The following is a 25333-nucleotide window of genomic DNA, read 5'->3' on the forward strand; positions in this document are numbered from 1 at the left end:
TACTGCAATGCAAACGGAGTCCCTATCTTCACCAATAGAAGCACCCCAGTTGCATAAGAGAAGCAAGAGGAAGCGATGCGTGTCGTTGCCCATCTAGCTCCAATGCTCATCTCAGATTGCTTGGTGAAATGTGTCTTCTGAAGCAATGCTACCTGCACATTATGCCTGTCTAGGTATGCTAGCATGTGTCTAGTTTTCCGATGCTTTTTCAGACCCTTTACATTCCATATCATTAGCGTCTGTGATCTATGCTCCTGTGTAATCTCTCTGCCTACAAGACATTTAGTGTATCTGGATCTGTGTCTCACATTCGGTAGCATTTCTCATTATGAGAACAAAAGTGTGCCATTTGTTTTGTCTTACCATCAACCAATCCCCCCTGCACCCTCCTCTCTCCTACTTCGACGCCCCAATCGTGCCAAAGACATAACTCCCTACGGCATGCCCTCCCATTAACAACATCCTCCCCCCTCCTTCAAACAAACCCACATTAACATCAATGTTGTGGTACACACTCTGGGGCATGAGCTGCCCACCAAACCCCTCTGCACAGTTTGCACAGTTTGCACAGCTTGCAGAGAGGGCTGCACTAACTCATAATGCACATTTAGGCGTCTCTAGTGTTCAGGGTTATGTCACTTCTGTTCCACCCTTTCCCCTTGTTCTCCGTTTGCTTTATTATATCTTTCTTTCTGAGAACAGTCGTGCCATCTTATAGTCATTTTGTACATTTCTTAGTGATTCATTATTCCGTTCCATCGACTCTACATAGAGTGTTGTTGCTCAGGTATATACAGATTGTCAAGGCTGTTTCATTCATAGTCTGCTTGCGGTCCATATATATTTTCAGACATGCAGGATATAACAAGGCATAGGGTATATTAATCTCCAGTAGCTTCCTCTTTGCTGGGATAAATTTTTTCCATGCTTTCTGGACCTGTGGCATGAAATCCGGATACAGCGAGAACTCTGTCCTCTCATATCTGAACATGTTCAGCTCCCTGGAGCATCTCAGAGCTGCGTCTCAGTCTCTATAATTTAAAATTCTCGCTATTATAGGGTGCGGTCTTGCTCCTGGTTGTGGGCGAGGGGCCAGGGATCTGTGGGCTCCTTCTACCACAAACAGTTCGGAGAAGGTGTCTCTGCCTGTACCTCCACAAGTAATTGTTCGACAAATCTCTCCATATGACCAGTGTTGGTGGACTCGGCAACGCATATGATTCTGATGTTGTTTCTTCTTGATCGTGCCTCCAATTCTTCGGTTTTAGCTTGCAGCGCTGATATCGCCTTCTCCTGTTGTCTCTGGGAATCCTCTATCTTGCCCTGGGTGTCTTCATTGTCCAATACTCTGTACTCCACCAGGTCCATTCTTTCGGCCTGTTTATCCTTTCTCTCAGATAGCCTATCAACCATATATGTTAGCATGTCTAACTTGCCATCTATCGTGGTTAGGGTAGTTTTTATAGCAGATAATATCTGACACAGGTCCCCCCCCCCAAGCTCTGTTTTAGCATGCTCATCCCTGCATGTGCTGAGGGTCCTACGTTGCTCAAATTGTAATTTAGGCTGTGTTTTCCCCATTTTGCCTGGCAGTTGTTCTAGTAGGGGTAGGTCCCTGTTCTGTATTGGGGGTTCAGTGCAAGTGTCACACTAGTACCTCTTCTCTCCCTGTCACAGGGCTCAGTCTATTGCTCACCTAATCTGCACTCTCCAGCACAAACTCTCTCATCTTCTTTCCCTCTGTGTCACACCTCTGAACTTAACTGGTGTCTTCGCTACATATGCGCCATGCCAGTGTTATGGGACCCATAGAACTGCTTGTGTGTAGTGCAGCACCTTCTGCTCTTCGCGTACTTCTAGAGAGTGTCTTCTCCTACTCCCGGGCGTTTCCTGCTTAATTAAGCATTACTCGCTGCTCACAGAGAGCCGTCCTCTCCTTTGCGCTATACTAATTCTCCGCTTTGCTGTCAGGCCTCTATCAGTGTTGGTCTCGGGCAGCACACAGCAGGCGGCACGCTTCTACCAGGCCGCAAGTCTTTACAGCCTCTGCTCCAGCGTTGGGCCCTCCTCCACTGTAGCCTCATGACCTGCACCTGGTTGCCACTCAGATGTTCTCAGGCAGCCGGCTCCGATAGCTCAGCCGTCCCCAAGTGCTGCTCGCTTTTCCTGCTGTGTTGCGGGTGACGCTCACTGTTCACTGTTGTTGACCTCTCCTCTCTCATTCAGCTGGCCGAGTATGTCTTCTCTTTCCTGGTCACTGTGCAGGCTCTGACACACCACCTCACCGCTCGTTGGTACGGGCCGATTTCTTTGCCGCCTCTGCTGATGCTATTTTATCTGTGCCAGTAGGCGCTTATCCAGCCATTTTAATTTTGTCAATGTGCAGGATTATTCAGTGTGGCCGAAGGAGCTCTCCAAAGGCGCACCCATCTTCAGGCCAGGCAAACCCCACCCCCAGCATTGTGTTTTTTTTTATATGGGAAAAGTTGCAGAACATATGAATTTTTATTATGTTTATCACATGTCATGTATCATTACCATCACTTGAAGCTTAATGGCTTACAAAAGTCTGTCTTTTTGGAGCTCATTGCAGCTTGTAACTTTGCTCTTGATATCATGCTCATACAGTTATTTTTAATGTACTGTTTGGCCTTTGTTTTGACTGATCTGTGCCACTGAAGATATACAGTGTTAGGTTGGTCAATTAGGTTATTTAATGTTTGTGTGCTAGCTCTGGTGGTAGTGCTGATTATAAACTTGTGTTTGCGTTGTCATGTGCATTTTTAATTAAGCTCTGTCTCAGTTCACACATACTATTTCAGGTTTTAAGAACTTTTGTTCCACTCAAATGCATGCCACAAAATTGAATGATTCATACAAACTCTTTAGTTTTAGGTCTATGTTAATTTCCGTGAATGTGATGTCATTACACACCATGATATATGCGAGCCCGACCATGGCAATCCCAATAAATGTAATATCGATGCACGCAATAAAATGTGCTTGCATAACAATGTTGATACTAGTAGAAATAATGTATATGTTTGCTATTATCTATGCACTCATAATAATTCCGATACCAGTAGAAACAATTTCAATGTATGTCATAATCCATGCACGCATAACAATGTCAATATCAGTAAGGACAATATTGATGTATGCTATGACAACTGTATGCACAATACTGAGGATGTTGGTAAAAATTATATCAATGCCCGCCATGTTAATTGTACACATTTTAATGAACTCATACAATTGCTGTCGGATTCATCAAAGATGGGCACCTCCTACATCATACCCAAGTCAGATATACATCATCAGACAGGCCCTGTGATCCAAACCCGGAGTCTACCGAATGACAGGTCACGGTGGGTTTACCCTCAGCCTACAGACAAACACGCACCTAGGGAAAACCCTGATCGATCCCACAGATAGGTGGTTACACCACAAACTGGTCTGAGGAAATTGGCCCTAATAAAACATGTTTTGCTAAAGGTGCATGTCCCCAAAATACCACAATGATAGATGCCATATAAAGTTAGGAACACTCGGCCTATCAGGACACAGCATACACACCACAAGTAGTGATCACACGCTCCCCACACCGAACATCTGGACACATACACATCACACCTGCCCACACTAGCTCTCCCCGAGGTCGAGAGCCACCTATGTCCCCTTTATCTGATGTTTGTTCTTGTTGTCTATGACTAGGCCAAGAATGCCAGATCAGTTTATTGTACCTTACGGATGGTATAAATGGTCTGCCAAAACTTCTGTACAATGAGAGACTTTCTTCAGACTCTACTCTGTCGAAACTCTCACAGCCACTGCGTTTAATTAAATCAACTTGTTCCTGTTTAAACAAACACCTCTTGTCTTTAATTTTTTTAATGTAAATTCATATCTGACCAACATCCATATTAATCTCGCTTTGAACTATGAGCATTTTGTTTGGTCAACACCATTACAAGGTTTTGAGTTGTAGTACTGTCAAGAATTTCTGTTCACAAAGCCAACAATTTAGATGGTATGGTATGCAACATTCACACCTATAAAGATCGTAGCATCTCCCTTGTCTCAGGAAAAACTGCCCCCATAATATGCAGGCAAACCTATCTGAATGGGTGGAGAAACATTTTAACTTGCCTTACATCAAGTTTGGAACTTTCTTGTATAGAAGCTCCTCATACATGAATTGAAAATCTTGTTAATTATCTGGATTTCCACGAGCTCCTCTAGCTTAAGGGTTTCGTTTCCAAGGCAGTGTTTAATCCCATACATTCTGCTACCAACGCACCACTTCTGTCTGACCAGCACCATTGTCCTTGTTCTCTTCCCATACAGAGCGCCCTTCCAGTTATCACTGACTACAAAGAAGTAGCTGCTGCTCTACGACAATGCAACTATGACCCCGATGAAGTAATTTCTGTCTTCCTCGCCATTTTTGGTGATAGTCTAGAGAATTCATTTCAAAGACAGCAACATTTTGAAGACCCACTTCTTCAACGGTAAGAAAGAAGACTTGGTTCAAATTTAAGTACTCAGTACTCCATTCTCATTTAAAGCAGAAGTCAACTGAGACTGAAAAATGTAAACATAGTGGAAAGGCTGTGGGTGCCATACCTTAGCTGCCATCCTTAAACTACCCCCACCACCTTCCCCTTCCTTCCTCACCCTTCCTGTAGCTGTGCTTTCTGCTTTCAGTTAAAGCAAAAATGCACCACTGTGCTGACTAGCTCTCAGAGAGTCCTTAGAGCCTGGCCTGGAAGGTCTTTATGACCTAGCAACAGTGGGTAACACGTTTTGTTATCAGCTGTTGCTATGTTCTAGCAAACCAGATTTAGAATCCCCTTTGAATGATATAGGCTTCCTACAGAAGTAATGCATGACATCACAATAATAAACAGAAATGAGGGGGTAGCATTAGAAAATAGTGTAGCATGGAAAGAATAATGTATGAGTTGAATTTTACTCCTACAAAAGCTGAGATACAAAAAGACATACATTTAAAAAAGATCCAAAGAGGACTAAGTAGGCTATAGTTAAGTCGGAGAACATTTGTTTAAACTATATGACAATATCGGGCAAACCATAAACAGAAAGGATGATCTCTTTTGTTCTTATCTGCCAGTATACATAATTTTATGTTGTGTTCTTTCTTAAGCAAACACCATTTTGTGATTCCCTTTATATGTGTTCCCTACTCTACATAGTTAGTATTGTTGGTTATTGATAAGCCTGGGCGTAGTTCGCGCGTTGTTTTCTACGCAGAACTCTGCAAATTTACAAAAAAACTCTGCGAAGTTCTGCAAGTGGCGGAGTGTAGTCCAAACTGCTGTTCGCGCTGGTTTTCCTACCACTCGGGTAGAAATTCTACCCGAGCGGTAGCTCAGCGCTCGCAAACGTACAGCTTGCGAACGCGAGTGGTGAAAAAACTCAGCTGCACTATGCAAAGAGGAGTTTTCTGCAGTCCGCAGTGTCCAAAAAAGTCTACAAACTCCGTGAATGGAGCGGAGTTCACCGCCCAGGCCTAGTTATTGATATTCGATGCATGTACAACTTCAATTTATGTCGCACAATGATAATGAAAGAAAATTGTTCTTACAAAGTGTCCTCAAATATCACTATTACTAGGGGCGTGGCTTAGAAGCTCAAGAAGATGGCCACGCTCCAGTAGCCGATGGAGTAATCCTCCTCTATCCGCACCCATTCCGCCACGTCAGCGAGCAGTACTTGAGGGGCCAGTGTAGATGGCCACTTAAAGACAGCAGGGGGCACCGGAGTGGTGGCAGCACGAGGGGCGAAGGCCATGAGCTCGATAGGGTGGGGCAGAGCTGGCCGGCCTGCATGGAATGTGGTGTCCTTGGTTATGCCCTTGGTGATGGCGAGCCTGTGTCATATGCCGGTGGAGACGGCTAGGTGCCATGAGTAGCTGCGCACCCCGGGCTGGTGCTACACAGGTCATCCGCAACTGCTGACCCTGAATTGCTGAGAGGCGCAAACTGCCTTGGATGACACGTTTTGATACTGCCTGGGCCAGCCACCCATGTGAGTAAGACTAATGCAGCAAACGTTCAATTGCATTAAGCACAGGAAAGACATACCCGAAAAGTACAAGGGCCGACAGGCCAGATGAAGCGTTCCATACACACTGTGATGGCTGCCATACATTGATTGCACATCCCGCTGGCCTATCATACTCGGATGCGTGCCATATTCGGAGGGTTCAGTGGGGAAGGTGGGTCGGCCCCCTGATGCAGACCCTAGAAGGCGACTGTGTTGTCATAAATTTTAGGTATCCCAATATTGTACAAATTCTATTGCCTTACTGTATGCAATTGGGTGTGCCAGGTCCTAAAATCTCTCTCCTCCCACTTAAGGCTCAGGCGTACGCATGTCCAACAATTTTGCTTATTGCGATTTGCGGGTTCCAGTGTTGGTGGAAATGGCCTCCTCTTGAATATTTTTGTCCCAACAGAAATTTCCTCTTCCCTTTCTCAGTTTGACTGACTGCACCCTGAAATAAATCCTACAACCTTACCACCTGTTGTGCACCACAAGAATAGATCACAACCTGTAGATTGTAATACAGCAAGAAAATCTCTAAGTAAACGATCTTTGTCAATGGCAGATTGTGAGACCAGCTCCCTACGTATTAGTGTTTGTACTCTAGGTGATTTGAGGGCAAGGATTGAATTGGCACCTAATGAATTAGTCAGTTCCCCATGGATGAATTATACAGATATCAGTACCTTATCACCAGGTCCCCCAACCGCACAGACAACTATTCTGAGCTGGAATATTGCAGGCATTAGGGGCAAGTTAGGTAACCCCGATTGGGGTCAATTAATTGATAGCCATAACATTTTCTATTGCAGGGAACATGGGCAGTTGAGAAAGTGCACAGGGTTAGGTTTAAGAGTTACACGGTGCCTGCTAATAAATCGGTTTCCGGTGCCCTTCAGGCGGGTTGCTTATATCTGTGCGCACCACCTTATTCTGTCCTATTACTGAATTTGAATGGGGTTCCCCAGACACTCAAGAGCAAATTTTTTATCCCACCCGAAGTCCAAACTGCTCCTGTTGATGAACATATACAACAGGAGCTGTGGGCATTAGATGGAATTCCAAAATCCCTGATTGTTGGACAAAATATTGGTAGCCCACTCAGAGTCCTACCATTTTCTTGGGGCAGGCGATTTCAATCCCTCCTTTGAACAGCGTGCTACAGTTCAAGATTGATCGAGCACTGAAGATTCAATAGGGGGATCCCCGATCTTACCTCCCCAGTGAGAAGAAACCTTTCTAGGTCAGCCATTCAGGTGGTGGAACTCACTCTGTCGCATGACCTGTGTGTCCCAAATGGCTGGCTCACCCTCAGATAAAATTCCCGCTCCTACCTTTAGAATAGGGTTGTATGGTAGCTCCCTTGACTACATCCTACTGGATGTGAGACTCTGGAGCCAAATGGGTGTCATGTTGGTGTTGGAGCAATATTAGAGCAACCACAACCCCTTAATACTCAAACTGAAACAGTCAACTATATTGTCTTTTGCTCCTGAAGTGTAAAGACCCTTGAACCAGCTTGAAGTCTAGAACAATAGGAGGAATGTTAAGGGGAGGCAGTGAGTTTCTCATCCAATGCAGTCTCGGACATATATTTAACCCTGGTCCCCCACATGGAGACTATGCTTGTAACTGGGGGAACAATCCAACAGTCATGACTGAGCACAATTCTGTATTCCTAAAGTTGAGGGACTTCTTACCAAGTGATTCAAATTGACCTCTCCAAAGGGGAAATTTAATAAGTCACGTAGAACTGCAAAGACCAAGCTGCTGCAAGCAATAAAAAATGGATTCACTCGGGAAATTAGGGAAAGCAGGTCCTATACTGGTCTACTTTACAGCAAGCCAAAGCACAATGGTAAAGTACAGTTTGGACACTTCCCTTTCCAACAACCAGAAGTTACTCTAGTATTTAGTCAGCCTAGGTGGAGGAAAACCAATTGAGTCTTCGATTCTATAATGTGAATGGGTTACCCATTTTGTAAACCTGTACTCAGCCAACCATGAACCAAAGAGGGCTGTTTACTCCTGGGGACGTTAGTTGTGCGCCCAACTCCAACCTGCCTCCAGTAGTCTTCTCCCTAGAGGAAACTGTTCCTGCTGTGGCCTCTTTTAGACAATGGAAAGCTCCTGGGCTCGAAAAGATCCCCACAGACCTCTTTAAATCTGATTATTCTGTTTGGGTCCCTTACATCAGTGCCATCCCCAATGAAATTGTAGTGAAGGGGGCTATTACCACATCATGGAAGGGTGCTGAGATTGTGCCAGTCTTTAAGACAGGGAATCCCATCATCCAATCTAATTATCGCCCAATCTGTGCTATAGACAATTTTCAAAGTTTTTTTTGCAAACAGGTGTTGGACGTCTTCTGAACTGGTGTGAAGGAAATCATATCCTCCTGAATCTGCAGGTAGGTTTCAGACACAAAACTAGTGTGGTTATTCCGGCCTTCTCATTCTTCTGGCCAAATAGAAAATGGTGGACATGGGAGGGGGCGACCTCTTTGCGGCATTATTGACCTCCATGCTGCATTTCTTTGAGGGATGGGTTCCCTCCTAACTTATTGCATATAGTTATGCTTCTGCAAGAGGGAAACTTTGCCACGGTCCGGTGTGACACAAGCGAGAAACTGACTGAGGCTTTTCGAGTTGAGCAAGTTGTGTGCCAAGGTTGCGTTTTAGCACCCACACTTTTTCTATTATATATCAACAACTGTGTTAGTTACCTGTTCAAATGTCTCACCGATTTTCCCCACCTTGGCGGGCCACAAAATCCAGGACGTTTTTCTTTGCAGATGACACACTCATGCTGGTTAAAACCATAATGGGCCTACATAACTTTATTGATAGCTTTAACCAGTTCTGTGTAGAGTTTGGTCTTGAAATCAACACCACCAAAACTAAATGTATGACCTACTCAAGTAGAAGCAGAGTGCGGGGTGTCATCAGAGCAGGGAATGAGCCACTCGAAAGGGTAAAGGAGTTATATTATTGAGGTATTTGGCAGGCAGAAGCAGGGTCTTGGGAAGCACAGATCTTAAAAAGTCCAATCGCGGTCAAACATAGAGCCAAGACCATATTCAAGTTTACAAAAAAATCTACCTGGGCACCAGTCCTCCCAGCTGTGGAAATTCATAAGGCTCGAGCAAGGGGGGGAGCCCTATATGAAGCTGAGCTTTGGGGCCATTACAAAATGGATGTCCTGAGTGTTGCTGAAAATAATTTTCTCAGAGCTCTTACTGGCCTAGGGAGGGGCACGCCATTAGTGCCACTACTCTTGGATCTAGGTATCCATTAAATAGCTGAGTGGGCTGCACTAAGACCTTTGAAGTGAGCCACTGTAGAGAGGAGAGTGACTTGCAGAAATTTTAAGAATGAAATCGGTTGCAAAAATAAAATGGTTGGGCTTTGTGGGAATATAGCTCCTACATGTTTCAAGAGTATACCAATTTATCAATGATCATACTGAAACCTTAAATACTATGTGAATTCAGTTACCAATTTTCATTTACATAAGTATCCATAATAAGGACCAAAATCCAACCTGGAAAAAATAGGAAAATCACTCGAAACTAACTATTTAAGGAATTTTCAGTTTGCAAAAAAGCATCTGTGGAAAACATCTAAGAAGGAAAAGTTTTGCGAAGAAGTCAAATTTTGCCGTTTCATGAAGTTTCACAATTTTGCACTCTCAAATAAAGGTATAACCATGAACAACCATTGAGATAACAATCCGAAAGCTCTGTTACAATGCTGAAGCAGGAATGCCAACTCAACCACATGTTTGGCGAATCCAAGGAAAGTAACCTAATCCAATGGACTTCCCAGTGCACGTCTCTGGAAGGTGTGTCGATGTGACAGTAAAACAGTAAGTAGATTTTGCTAAGGTACTATTTCTGATGGTCTAAATTGAAGCACATTACTCTGGCTGGGATCCAATACGTACATCCCCCTGTGAGACTGTACGACTAGTTACAAACACAGCCATTCTGCATTAGACACACGTGAACTAAATAGCATATAAAAATACTGCTGATGTAAAGGGTCAGCTTCCTGATGATCAATACATCAATGAATTGCTAATGAAAATTATCTACTTTCTATTGGTCCTCTTGTTATGTGTATAAGTTGATCATTCTTCTATCCCATATCATGCAAAACGCTGCACCACCAAAGAAAAATTTAAATGTTTCATAATATTTATAAATCACGCACTACACATTACAAATCAGCAAATTACACTTAAATGAAGTGTGAAATTTAAGAGGTATTCCTTATGTAATGCAGACAAATTGCAAAGAGCCATCAATAGAAGGCTTTGATGCAAAAAAAGCCAAGATAATTATTACTACTTACATTATGTTAAAGGTACAGGTACAATTTGATGACAGATGAAGAGATGTAAATAAGAGCGATAGCATTTTATTCATGGCTTTAATAGAGGTGAAAAGTTCAAATTCATACCTTGAAAAAGAGCCTCCTCTGAGGCCGCAATGTTTTTAAAGCAAAAACTGTATGACAATCTTGATTTCCATTGAGAAGTGCTAATCCCTAGAAGAGAGCCTTTATATTGCCTGCTCAGTGAATGCTTTCTTCTCACCCCCTTGATGATAGGCATTAAATATATTTTACTTTGGTCACCTCTTATTGTGCTATACCCAACTGGCACTTGTGCTTTTGTCTTTAAAGGTTTGTTGAATGTCTTCTGAGCCAGTGCCACAAGTAACTATTCTTAACAACTGTCCCCCATTCTGTTTTCACGCTCTTAAGGTTTGACAATACCCACTGCTGTAAAGATCTATTCAAATAAGACTGTTGCATAAGCAAATGTATGTTTGTTGTTTTGTGTTATGTCATTTTCAACAAACCATGGCCTTTAGTGAACTTTCACCAGCTGCCCTATTAAAACCAGAACTTAACTGACTGTCACAGCCCATGGTTATTATGGTTTTATCTACTGAAGTGGCCATAGTACATAAATCACAATGCTTATTAGTTGTCTCTGAGCCAGTGTGACGAAAACGCCTATGGTGTTGTATTGTTCCAACAATTAATCCTGCATGTGTAATGTGAAATATTATGTTAAACTGGTGACTGCAGCCAATTGTGTGGCACTGCATGTGGGGTGCTGTACGAGCAATTGAAATGCAAGAATCTCAAACACAGGCTTTCATCTGCTCTCAAATGTGACACTATAAAATGAGGGACACGCGTAATTCATTTGCTATGTCTCACACGATCACAGTTGAACTATTGTTGATTACCTTCTTGGCCCACTTACCTTTTACTTGAGAGTAATCAAATACATACATTACTTTTTCTTGTCTCGCTTTACAAATTATGGAAATCACAGGAACTATCAGAGCTTGTGAAGAATAGGGCTGTGAATTAGTTAACAGTGATTGGCCTGAGGAAGGAGTAAGAGTCAAATTCAGTACACTCAAATCAGGTGCACATAAGCCTCACCCCATGAATGGGTGTAGCCTAGCTATTCAGAGCAGAATGTCCATTGTGGGGTGCAGACAAGACTGACCAGCTTGTGCTTGGTCTTCCTTTGTAATGGTAAAGGCAACTTAATGATACAATGGAATGCAGTAGAAACTGAAGCATTTCCATTCTAACTCACATGTTTCCTCTTTACACATTGTAGCTCACCTTCTTTATTATTACTTTTATTTCTTGTTGTACTACTGTAGAAGATATTGAAGACAAGTTATGTCACACTATCCAGTAAACTAATATCCACTAATTATGTTCTGCTCTCCAGTTCATCACACCATTGATAGGTTCACATTTGAAAAGTATCAAATAACCTCACCTATTCTTTTAAAATAATATACAAATGTAAACCCTAAATACATTTTCTCATTTAGGCAACATTACCTTCAGTGTGTTCTATGGGAGTGTTAAAAATTGGAATCCTCCTGTGTTAGGTACATTGAGTGGCTTTAAAGAAAATAAAATTATACCTGAAACTCAGCATGTCACAAAATATCTCTTCTGAGATTTATTTTTTTTAGTTTAAAAGAATTTATTAGAATTTGAGGCAGTAAATAAATAGTTAACCACTTGGCTGCTAAGGCACATGATGCACTTCCATTGACTTTCCATTGAAATCAATGGAAACTCCATGACGAGTTACCCTTGTCATTAGCACTGAAGGGGTTAAACATAATAACAAGTGATACAGGTGATGAATAGCAGTAAAGAATAATATATCATAAAGGCTAAGTTACAAATAATTCATTGGGTAAATTGCATATAGATATTGAAGAAAACAAAGATTCAGTGCCGAAATAATAAAAAACATCAACAGTATCACTATGCAATAAAGGAAAAGAACTAGCAAGAGAAAGGAGAAAGAGAAGAGAAAGAAAAAGAAGAAGAAAGCTGGGAAAGAAGAGAAAGGAAAGAAAGGATAGAGAAACGAACTCCTGTAGGGCTCTACAAAACAAAACACACAAGACACACTTAATCAGGCAACACAAAGGGATATTGAGCAACCAAACCTTTCGATGCCAAATCCATATAAGCATCTTAATCTCTCCAAACATTACTAGAGATCGAAGGAGAGAGATGGGCCTCATCAACCGAAGTATGTGCACTTCTCAAAAAGGAAACCCATGCCCACCAGGTGTGGTATGAGACTGAGGAAAAAGACTTCCATTCCATAAGAATCACTTTGACAGCAACAGTAAGTAAAAGAACCATGAGTTGTAAGTCTAAGGAATCTAAAGGCAACGGGATTGGAGAGGCCAAGGGACCCAGTATAATCATGGGAAAAGAAAGTTGGAATTGAACATCAAATATTAACATAAGATGCTTATGTATCAAATCCCAAAATGATTGCAGAAGAGAACACTCAAAAAACATATGTGGAAAAGTACCAGCCGATAAACCACAACTCCAGCATAGGTTGTCTTCCTTTAGAGACAGGGAATACAATCGAACTGGAGTCCAATGAAGGAGATTGATAGAAAAAAACTCAGACTGCATTAAAGAAGGAGCAATTTTATTACGCAAAGACATCTTCCCAATTAACTGCCAAGAATCTGGGGAAATATGTTCTGTAAAATCAGGAGCAAAATGGCGCAACCATTTGTGTTGGGTAACCGTATGCTGAACAGAAGTAGTAGCAGATAAAAATTCATAGATTTTGGAAGCTACATGACCAGATCTAATCCACAAATGAAATAAGGTAACGGTAGGTGAATTGGGAACCAATCGTAATTTAGCAAGGGCAACTTTAATTTTTAGAAATGTGTAGAAGTCTAAGTTAGTGAGAGAGAATTGTTGAGCTAAGGAGGAGAAGGGTAACGGATCATTATTTGCATCTTAAAGATGACGCACAAGCGATATTCCCTTAGTAGCCCAATAGGACATCAACTTGTGATCAATAACAATTTTAATCTTAGAATTACGCCAAATTGAGGACCAACGTGATTTGAGAAGAGGAGTAGCAACTCTTTTGTCGACCAGCCGGACTGCTGCAATGGTATCTAAAATGATCGAACGAGAAAACGGAATAGACAAAGTGGAAGTGGTTTAAAACGAAGAAGGTGGCAACGGGGCAGAAAGCTCTTGTTCAATGAACATCCAGGAGGGCATATTATCAGGATCCAAAGAAAACCACAGAACTCCTTGAAAGGCTAAAAAAGCAACTTGGTATTTCTCCCAATCAGGGAAATTGCAACCCCCCATATCATAAGGTTTTCTCAAGAATTTGTAAGCAATTCTAGCTCGCTTATCATTCCAGAGAAATTTAGAGGTAATGACATCCATCTCATGAAAAAAGGAAGAGGATAATTTCACCGGGAGCATAGCTGATACAAAATTAATGATAGGTATTATCATCATTTTCAAAGTTTGGAGGCGACCCCACCACGAAATATGTTTCGGAGACCAGGTGTCCAGAAGACGACGCACTTTGATTATAGTCTGGGCTTCAATATATGCTACAGTATCATAAAGGGTACTACAAAACCAAATCCCTAAATATTTAAGCTGTTTAGATTGCCACTTAAAACCTGCAGAACCAATGTGTGCTGGGAAGCAATAAGCATTTAAGGGAAACATCTCAGTTTTGTCTTGATTAAGGGTACAACCAGAGACTTTAGAAAAAAGAGAAATGGTGGAGGTAATGGCAGGAATGGCCAGTACTATGTCATTAGAAAAAATAAGAACATCGTCTGCATAGGCAGCTGTCTTCATACAATGGGAGCCGAAAGTAAAGCCTTTAATGTCTGGGTGGAGATCAATCAATCTGAGGAGCGTGTCAATAGATAATAAAAACAAAAGCGGGGATAAAGGACAGCCTTGTCTGGTGCCTTGGCAAAGGTTAAAAAAAGACGATGTAGCTCCATTAACCCTAATGTTGGCTCTAGGTTGAGCATAGAGGGACATAACCATGTGAACAAAAGAGTCCCCAAGATTATGCGCACATAAAACAGCACGTAGAAAAGGCCAAGAGACCTTGTCAAAGTCCTTTTCGGCATCAAGAGCTAAAGCTGCAGCCGGAAGACTAGAACGTTTGGCTGAACTCAGAATATGACAGAAGGTACGAATGTTATCCCTGGCGAGTCTACCCTTGACAAATCCCGTCTGAGAAGGGTGGACAAGCTTAGGAATATAAGTTTCCAAACGCCTGGCTAGAATCTTGGCACAAATCTTAGCCTCCATATTAAGAAGGGAAATAGGACGAAAGTTCTTGGGATCGGAATGATCCTTACCCTCTTTAGGGATCACCACAATAGTGGCATCAGCTGCCGAACCCGAAACAGACCCCCCTTGAATAAAGGCATATAAAACTGACTTAAGACGGGGAACAACAACAAAGGTCTTATAAAACAAAATGGGGAAACCATCCGGACCGGGAGCTTTCCCAGACCGCGTGTCTTTGATTGCAGCAATAATTTCCTCAGAGGTAATCGAACCACCCAATTTGCTACTATCCTCCACGACACAGATTGAATAGGAATCGTCTTCAAAAATTCTTGACATTGGGAAAAAGATGCCTGATTGGTGGGTGTATAGAGCTTAATGTAAAAATCTCGGAATACATCAAGAATCTCTGTGGTCTGAAATTTTTTAATACCCGAGCTATCATTGATAGAGGAAATCTGAGAGGATTGAAAAGAAGACTCCTGAAACTTCAACGTAGCCGCCAAAATTTTACCTGCTCGGTTTTTTAAAAGTAGCCGTTTAGATTTCTGAGCCTATACACCTATATGAGCTCGCTTAGTAACAATAGTGTTGTAGGAATACTTTAAATTCTTAATGGTCTGTAAGCACTTGTTGTCCTTAGAATTGCGATAGAGAGATTCTTGCTTTTTGATTTCATCCGCTAAGTCAGCAAGTTCCTTTTTGATGGCAGCATTTCTTGTCGCCATACGCTTGATAATATGACCGCGAAGAGTGCATTTAAAAGCATTCCACAAGACTATTGGAGAAGAAACGGAGCCTTCATTGTCAGCGAAAAAGGTATCAATTTCTTTGGAAATGGCCAATATTTGAGAGTCATCATGCAAAAGCTCAGTATTTAATTTCCAAGAACGAGGACGCGATTTAGGAGCAAAGGACAAAAGTGTAAAGGAAACAGCCGCATGATCAGAGACAAGAATAGGATGAATGTACGGGGAAGAGGAAGATTGCACAAGAGACGAATGAACCAAAAGATAGTCAATACGAGAGAAACTAGAATGGGGAGAAGAAAAAAAGGAAAAGTCACTACCCGTAGGATTATGAAGGCGCCAAATATCTTGAAGATGAGTCAAGAAACACATATTCGTCATCTGCTTATGAGCTTTAGGGGGACGGAAGCTAAATGCAGAAACTCTATCTAACAAAGGATCCATTGGTAAATTAAAATCTCCACCCACAATTAAATTACCTTTATGCGGTGTGTCAGCTAATGTTTTAGTAACTGTTCGCCAAAAAAGGGATCATCAATGTTTGGAGCATAGATATTCATAACATAAAGATCATCTGTACCATCCGAGAACTTGGATAGTAACCATCTGCCCTCCGAATCATGTTCAGTAAAGATAACAGATAGACCAGAAGTCTTAGAAATTAACGTTATCACTCCATTCTTTTGCCTAAGGCCTCCGAACAAACAACGTCAAGAACCCAATCCTTCTTCGAAAACAGGGCCTCCTTGGAGGAGACTTTCGTTTCTTGTAAAAGAATCAAATCCGAAGATAAGGATTTACAGTAGTCAAGAATTTTTGATCTTTTCACCGGATGATTCAATCCTCTAACATTAAGGGACAACACATTCAAGCCCGGCATATTTCTACCAGAAAAGAAAAATCATAGTACGTAGATAACAGGAAGGAGAGACCAACGACAACAGAAGACCACCAACGTCGTATGACAGACAACACAAGAGGAGAACTCCAACAAGAAATTCGTGAAGAGAAGTAAGAAGAGAAAAAGGAGAAAAATGAAAGAACTAGTGAAAGATTCAAGAAGAGAGAGATAAAGAAAGAGAAGAGAGAAAGAAGGAAAAGAAAAGGAGGAATAGAGGCACCAGAAAGGAATAGAGAGAAAAAAGAAAAAGACCCACCAGGGAAGGTCTATAAAGGACCAAGCTCATACCTGGGGAGACATGGAAGCGGGAGGGAAGAGGGATGCCAGGCCGTAGATAGTAATAAAAGGAGCAACGCTAAACCAGGCAGAAAGGAAGGAAAGAGGCCAAAAAAGGATTAAGCACCATAGCGATGGAAGAACTCAGAGTAGGATAGAAGAAAAGAAAAACTGTAACAAGCCTCTAAATCAAAACATATCCAGGAGTATAAGGGTGCATCATATAATAAGCTAAAGATCTAATGAAAAATTATGAGCAGCAGAAGTGCAAAGAGAATGCAAATAACAAAGTGAACAAGCAAAATATCCCTAAAGATTAAACAACCATCTCATATAGGTAGCATACATACAATAAATGCAAACTTGAAGTCTGAGAAATATTAGAGGAGAAAACATCATAAATAAAGGGAAGAAATACTGAAACTTCATATATATGTATAAGCAAGTAGTAATATAAGAAACATAGCAATATGCAGAATGAATGTTGTAATAACAAAATTGTAATAGCAAAGCATCATGAATCAATATAAAACACAGGAGCAAGACATAGAGGGACATCAGAGATAATGAGTAAAGCATGGAGAGAAAACGCACAGTAAGGTAAAAAATGAATAATACATAAGGTATCGGAAAGAATGAGATTATTGCAGCAAAACTAACAAAACAACGCAATGCAGAACGAACAAAAGACAATGGAACAAAACATGCGAAGTAAAAAGAATAAAACAACCAAAAGACATACGTCGAGTACCAATAAAAGTCTGTTGTGGTACAAGAAACAAGAGAACCGAATGAAGCAGAAGTAATTAGGACATACGAAAGGCATATATCAGCGACAAGGGAAAAGGATGCGAAGTAAACATTCTCAATTCGAAGAATAATAGAAAGAGAGAAAGAGAAAACAGAAAGACTAATTACACAAGTAAACAAAGGACCAATGACAAAGGTTGGATGAACGAAACGCAATCAGAACAACCAGGGAAGAAGAGCCGACCAAGGCCAATGCAGTAATATAACGCTTAGAGGAAAACGAAACGAACATAAAATACAAAATGAACAACAAACTTCTGACCAGCTACAGAGAACTACGGGGGGAGCCATAGTCAACATGTAACACTAAACAGTGACACATGTGAGACGGAAAAATGTAAGATCACAGAAAAAAAACATAAAAAGAGTCAAGAACCAGAAGGAACTGGAGCAGGCGACGAAACCATCTGTGATTCAGATTGATTATCAAGAAAAGAGGAAAGATCAGCAGGTTCATCAAAAATTCTGTAGCGGCCCTTGAAGGTGATACGAAATTTGGAAGGGCCAGCAAAAGAAAAAGGGATGTTTATTTCCAACAAACGCTTCTGCAGATTGAGGAAACCCTTTCTACGAATCACAGTATCTCTCGCAAAGTCTTGCGAAATAGAAATGCGATGGCCCTCCCAAGTCACAGACTTGACCTTCCTCATATGTGCCAAAATTTGCTCTAAATGTTGGTGACGCAATGGCTTGAAGATTACCGCTCTTGGGCTTGTAGAAGATTTAGACCTGAAGGAGGGGACACGATGAGCTCTCTCAATCTCAAAGTCTCTCAGAAATGAAATCTGCAAGGTAGAAGGAAGCCATTGGGAGATAAAGTCAATCATCGAAGAAGCTGACTTCTCTGCATCTTCAGGAAGGCCAAAAATGTGCAGGTTACTTCTCCTGTTACGATCCTCCTGCTCCGTAAGATCTCTCCTCAAAGCCACCATTGAACGATCCATTTGCTGAAGAGACCGTGAGTGTTGGTGCGTAGTATCTTCCACACCACTAATGCGAGTTTCAGCAGCAGTAACCCTAACACCTATAGCCTTAAAATCATTCCTGAGAGCCGCCACCTCAGCTTGTAAAAGGTCAGTATTAGTTTTAGTAGATTGTGCGATATCATGGACTGCATTGAGACGCGACAAAATAGCATCTAATGTGGCAGGAGAGTCCTTCTGGGAAGATTCCGGAGTAGGGGAATGCTGCTTGGACCTCTTAAGAGCCCCTTTAGAGTCCTTGGCATTAGAAGAAACACCCATGTTGTCCGCCATAAGCACAACCTACGTTGAAAAACACCAACACTATGACTGAAGAAATATGCGCAAATAGAGGAAGTCAACAGGTGGAATATAGGACTCAAGGGCTCCTTGTTAACAGTAAATGTGTGAGCAGCACCGTTAAGCAATAGTCGTAGCAGTAGAGTACAAAATGGCGACTGAAGCACGAATGGTGCGAAAAAATACCACAAAAAGAAGTCACCAAATATTCAAAAATATCGACTTCCAGACATCCAGTAACCTCGTAATCAGGTTGACCAGAACATCAATCCATAGTAGGCAAAAAAACAAAACATATGCAAAAGATCAGGAAGTCCACTAAGAAATAGATGAGGCACATCAAGCATGGAAAATCTTGAAAACTAGCTGCCAGCAGTATAAAAAACCGCAAAGTCAATAGTTAGAATAAAGAATATTGAAGAAATTAGGAAATATCACCTCCTTGCAGCAAAAAACAACAGCTCCTAGAATGTGTCACTGCACCTGAGGTAATTTGCACGAGCGACGCCACACAGGAGACAAAATGGCGGCCGCACGACAAAAGCAGTAAGCGGAGCTTCAAAGGAGCTGAAGGGAAGGCTCTCGCTATTTGTAGTGGCAGAAATGCATCTCCTCACAATCCTGGCGCATTCCGATGCATTTTGCGCCGTTCGGGAAAAAAAGCGATGCCGATATGGTGCTCAAAGAAGTCCCGGCAACCGCTGTCCTCCCGGAGCTCAAGCGCCGACCGCCATCTCAGAGCGGCGCGCAAGCCACGCCCCTATCTCTTCTGAGATTTAACTGACTGGGGAACACACCTTCAAGTCTAGTGGAAGATCAATGAAAAGCCTAACAATGAAATTGTGATGTTGAATCCAAAATAAAGTTAGGAACATCATATAGAGTTTCTTATTTTATTAAGGAGCGAAACTCCAGCCACATTACACAGAAGTTCCACAATCCATGGAATCTCATCAGTGTTCTAAGCATTTGTAGTCTTCTCTTGAACACGAAAATTCCATGAGCACATACCAAGAAATCGAAGAATGGGTGATACCAATTAGAGATCAAACAATATCACACACACCCCTTCCTAACCTAACCAAAACAATAGAAAAATGTGACAGATGAGTTATAATTTGTTTTTTGTTCTATTTTTTACATGACAAATTCATAAATATTTGGTTACATTGAAATTCTTTTAAAATTCCAAATCCTTCGTCATCTACTTTAGCTACCCCCTTGAACACCTTGATCACTTTAGATGGCTTGCTAAAGCATGACAAAGGAACACAGGGATTATTTGTTTATTTCACTTCCGCCACCCCCCCCACCTGAATGTCCATGTGTTTGACTGCTTTGTGTATACTATAACACTGTTTCCTTTCTTCCTGAAACTGAATCTCCCTCAATTTTGCTCTTTAATCAGGTCTCCCACAGGAGTAAACGTTCGCAATACACACTCGCCCATGGTGGCACACTTTGGTGTGGGGATTACACTTCCTAAACACAACAGATGGACAAGACCCTGAAGTGACATGAGGTGTCTACCTATATTTCTCCACTCTGTATTTCACCATGTCCATCCAGTTTACTCCAGTTTACTCCTTTGTATTTAGCAAATTGAATAGTCTCCTTCAGTGTCTCAATCATGCCATTGGTTTCTGGATGGTACAAGGATGGTACAAGGCACACTTCTTATGAGTAATACCTCTTTCCTCCAAAAACCCTTCCACAATTTTCCAGGTCTATTGTACCTCATTGTCAGTCAACAGCTTTTGAGATGTCTCTTCTGGTAAAACACCTCTGTCAGAAACTTGGTAACTGCAGTTGTGGTAATCTAGTGACTGCGACGTCTGGCCATCTAGCCACAGTCCATGCAATCTCTCTGTGTTCTAAGCATTCACGGTTTCATATAGAACATAAAATTCAATGAGAAAATACCAAGAAAGAAAAGGGGAAGAATGGAAGGTACCAACTACAGAGATCAAACAATACCACACAAATTGATACATTTGAGTTGTGATTCACACGAAATGCAATGCTTTTGTTTATATTCTATAGCAGATAATACATAACTGCTGCCTTGAATAACAAGCAATGGCAAAGATTATTGGTCTTGACAATACATGGTGTATTGGCGTTGTCAATAGTATTGTCTATTGGCCATGTGTTATGGAGTGGCTACTGGGTGCCGATGTGACCACCAGTGGCGAGATGATCGAACAAGTAAAACCGTGGTAGCTTCCCTGGGTTTGATCTTTCAATCCCCACAGCAGGCCAGTCTCCTAACTCATGTCATATTTTCCTGTCTGGTGGACTACAATGTTGCTGGTTTGAGTGAGGATAAGTAGGAAAGTTGCACCAAACCTCTCATATTCCTGGGATGGTGAGGTAATCTAGCCGAGTCTGCCATTCTGAGAACCACACACAGAGGCTGTCACAGGTACAAATGAAGAATGGAAAAAAAGGACTGCATGCAATGCTGACTTGCATTAAGTTTGAGTCTTTTGTCTCCCTCGATGTACCTATATGCACATGAGCTGCGTGTTAAAGTGTGCACACTTGCATAATGCACCATAGCTGTTTTTTTATATGAACACACCAAATGTCACTATATAGTCACTAAAAGTGGATGATGGAGATATAGTAAAAGCCAGAACTCACGACTATAGCCCCAGGCGAATACACACTCCTTATGAAACAAGAAAAAAACACGCTGTTTGAAAGGAATATTTTCACAGAAAGCAAGCACAATAGAGATGCCTCATAGTTTCAAGGAAGACACCAATGAACTTTGCGGGAAACAACCATGGACCTTAAAAATTAAATGCAGCTGAGTAGGAGCAGCAAGGTGGGGGGGCGGAGGGGAAAGGCGGAGCTGGGTGAGGGCTGTAAAGATTAATTTAGAAGACAAATGCGGGAGTTGTGGCAGCAACAGGGAGTTAGGGGGACAGAGGAGCTGGGTGGGATGTGGGATGCTAAGATAAAAAAAAAAAACGATAACACCAAGAGCAGTGGCAGCAGAAAGCCTGCCCAATTGATATGAAAACGTGAAAATAAAATAACTCATCCCAGGCCTGGAAAACTCTGACTGGGATTTAAATATTTGGAAATTGTATCCTTTGGCACAATACAATACCACTGAGTGGTGTGTGAGGCAGAGTTTTTTTTATAATTATGCGCTTTACATAACTATCCCATTATTATGCTCCACATTGGCACCCACATTCTGGTGACTTAGTGATAAATGCCGTCCCAAAAAGGTATCCATGCCAAGTTTGCATTCTTTTCTTCTAAAATCATGAGGATTGCAAAGGTACTCAAGGTTTGTGAATTCCCCCAGAGGGGACCGAGAACTTAGCCAAAATCCAGCTAAAATGTAGGTTGTTGGGGGGAAATGGAAATAAAGTCCTGCAGAAGACCTCTTCTGATTTTTTCCTTGTGGTATCGATGAAGATTTTGTGGTGCTAAAATCACCATCTTCCCAGCTTTCAGGAACAGGCAGCCTTTTATCAGAAATCCAATTCAACTACACAGTTTTGCCATTTTACAGAGCCATTGCCAATTTTCCAGTATTTTGTGCTTTCAACCTCCCTCCAGTTAGTGGTAGAAATGGGTAAGAAACCAATAATGGATCCAAAAAGCTATATATTTCTGAAAAGAAGACACAATTCTAAATTCAGCAAGGAGTTATATGTGGAGATCCTTAAAGGTTTTCCTATAGAAAGTAACAGTTGATTTAAAAAATATTGAAATTGAGTTGCAAAAAAAGCCATTTGTGCCTACATTTTCACCTTTAAATTCTTCTAACGTTGCTAGATTTTTAAAGCAATATACCGTTACGTTGTAGGGGCCCTTTTGGTTTCGGGGCTATATTGGGCTTGTTCAGTTCACAAAAAATCCAAGGTACCCCGAGCCAATAATTGAATTGAATTGAATTGAATTGAATTGAATTGAATTGAATTGAATTGAAGCAGCACTTGTATAGCGCTAACTACCCGGAGGCCTCGTAGCGCTTATGACAGAAACTTAATTAGCAAGGGCTCAGGGCAATTGTCCTTCACCTTTCAATGGGTTTTCATTGTGTACCGGCTATACAGTAATTCATTTGGTAAAATATAAAGAGTGAACAGTAGGTTTGAAGGAAACCTATACATTTACAAATTGGGAATCGGATATGGAGTTTATAAGCAGAGGTTATTTGCACATCTCTGAATATTTAGGTAGCCATACTAGCATGTGAATTAGGGGGCATTTTTGAAAATGTCTTCTTTTTTACACACTGTCTTACATATGGACAGCAGAAATGCATAGAAAGACAACTAGTAATAACACTTGTTCTACTATTCTGTGTTCCTCTAAGTCTCCCGGCACCTCACTTGTGTGGGTAGGTCTAGTGCCTGCGACAGGAAACAGCCCAAAATGCAACGTTGACATATGACATTTGTTCTCAGAAAGCTGATCCTTTTTTTGCAATGTGCCTAGCTGTGGATTTTGGGGCCTAGCTCAGCTGGAAACCTTGCAAACCTGTACATTTTTTAAAACTATACACCAGGAGTAAACCAGGATTGGATGACTGGTGTGGCTTTCACCAGGTTCTGTTCAGAATTCCTTGCACACTTCAAACTTTGTAAAACAAAAAATATAAATTTCCCTCAAATTTCAGTGATGGAAAGTTCTGGATTCTGTGGGAAGCTGCAAACTTCCACCCACCCAGCATTCCTCTAAGTCTCCCAATATAACTGGTACCTCATTTGTGTGAATAGCCCTAGTGCCGTGACAGGAAACATCCCAAAATGCAGCATGGACACATCACATTTTTCCACAGAAAACAGACCCTTTTTTGCAATGTGCCTAGCTGTGGGTTTTGGGCCCTAGCTCAGCCGGCACCTTGATAAACCCAAAAAACATGTGTATTTTTAAAAACTAGATACCCAGGGGAATCCAGGATGGGGTGACTTGTGTCGCTCTCACAGGGTTCTGTTACAGGAAACCTCAAAATCCGTGGGGAGCCACAAACGTCCACCCACTCAGTGTTTACCCAAGTCTCTCTATAAAAATGGTACCTCACTTGTGTGGGAAGGCTTAGTGCCCACAACAGGAAAGTGGCCCAAAATTGCTGTGGAGACTTGAAAATGATCTTATCACAAAATGACCTGGCTTTACGAGGGTCACCTGCATTTTTGGTCCTGGGCAATCACATGCAAACCTCACATGTAGCTAAGATAAATAACATTTTCCTTACATTTTTGACTGGGATTACTGCACTGGCACAGATGCCCTGCCAGCCAGGTACGTTGGGGGATCCATGCAAGCCACACACTCTAGGACTATCCCGAGTGTCTGGTTTTCAGAAATGTAGGGGTTGGGTAGGTTTGCCTACATAGCCGCCGAGCCCAGGACCAAAAATGCAGGAGACCCCTTGCAAAACCCGGTTGTTTTGTTGTTGATGATTTTTGATGCGGCCTCAATATGTTTTGGGCCCTTCCCTGTGGCGGGCACTTGACCCACCCACACAAGTGAAGTACCATTTATATTGGGAGACCTGGGGGAACACTGGGTGGTATTAAATTTGTGTCGGTCTGGTGACCCCACAACTTTCCCACTCAGAAGTGTGAGGAAAATATGATTTTTGTTTAGCAAAATCTGAGGTTTGCAGGGTATGCTGGCTGAAAAAATGTTGGGGGATCCACGCAAGCCTCACATTCTTGGACTATCCGGGTGTCTAGTTTTCAGAAACGTTGGGGTTTGGTAGGTTTGCCTGCATGGCCTCCAAGCCCAGGAACAAAAACGCAGGTGACCTCCTTGCAAAAGTAGGTAGTTTTGTGATTGATAATTTTTGATGCCTCAACAATATGTTTTTTGGGCCGTTCCCTGTAGTGGGAAATTGGCCCACCCACACAAATGAGGTAGCCTTTTTATCTGGAGATATGGGCAAAACTGGGTGGTAGGGAATTTGTGGTGTCTCTCTTATTCAGAAGAACATGGCACAGTATTGCAAGGAGAAAAAAAGATTACAATAACCAATGATGACAAAAAAATAACAGTTTATCAAGCACTATGAAGTCTGCCCATTGCCATCCAAATCCTATCCACACCCACCACCAGCCACATGCCAGTCCACATGCCGCCAGTCAAGCAACATTTCACACACAAACTTTCCCTACAGGTCTATTGGCTAATGCCCCACTTAGGGGCAAATGGGCCTACAAATATGACTAACTTTCCCCCGGTGGGGCAGAAAACAGCCAAAACATTCACCCCAAAAAGGGGAGCGACCCTTGGCCAAGGTGCCGCACCCCAAAACATGATGTGCCAAATATAATAAAATCCCAGTGGTCCAGTGGCATTATTGGCTTAAAAATGCATGGCCAATCTGCCCGTAATGGGGGCAGAAACTGTAAAAATATTCACCCCAAAAAGGGAAAGCGACCCTTGGCCATGGGGCTGTTCCCCAAAACATTATGTGCCAAAAATAACAAAATCCCTGGTGGTTGAGTAGCTTCTGCCCCCATTGGGGGCAGATGGGCCTGAAAATACATGGTTAATCTGCCCCCAATGGGGGCAGAAACGGCCAAAATATTCACCCCAAAAAGGGGAGTGACCCAAAACATTATGTGCCAT

The 25333-nt window shown here is 41.9% G+C and overlaps 1 protein-coding gene across 1 annotated transcript in view; it reads left to right on the forward strand.

Moving 5' to 3' along the window:
* Positions 1 to 25333, forward strand: part of LOC144770857 (uncharacterized) — a 578425-nt gene that overhangs the window by 251602 nt on the left and 301490 nt on the right. Inside the window, exon 7 of the mRNA XM_078655640.1 lies at positions 4348 to 4511. Coding sequence (XP_078511766.1) covers positions 4348 to 4511 — 164 coding nt within the window. The remainder of the gene's footprint in view (positions 1 to 4347; positions 4512 to 25333) is intronic.

The sequence above is a fragment of the Lissotriton helveticus genome, chromosome 1_1, assembly GCF_964261635.1.
Source record: "Lissotriton helveticus chromosome 1_1, aLisHel1.1, whole genome shotgun sequence".
NCBI lineage: Eukaryota > Metazoa > Chordata > Amphibia > Caudata > Salamandridae > Lissotriton > Lissotriton helveticus.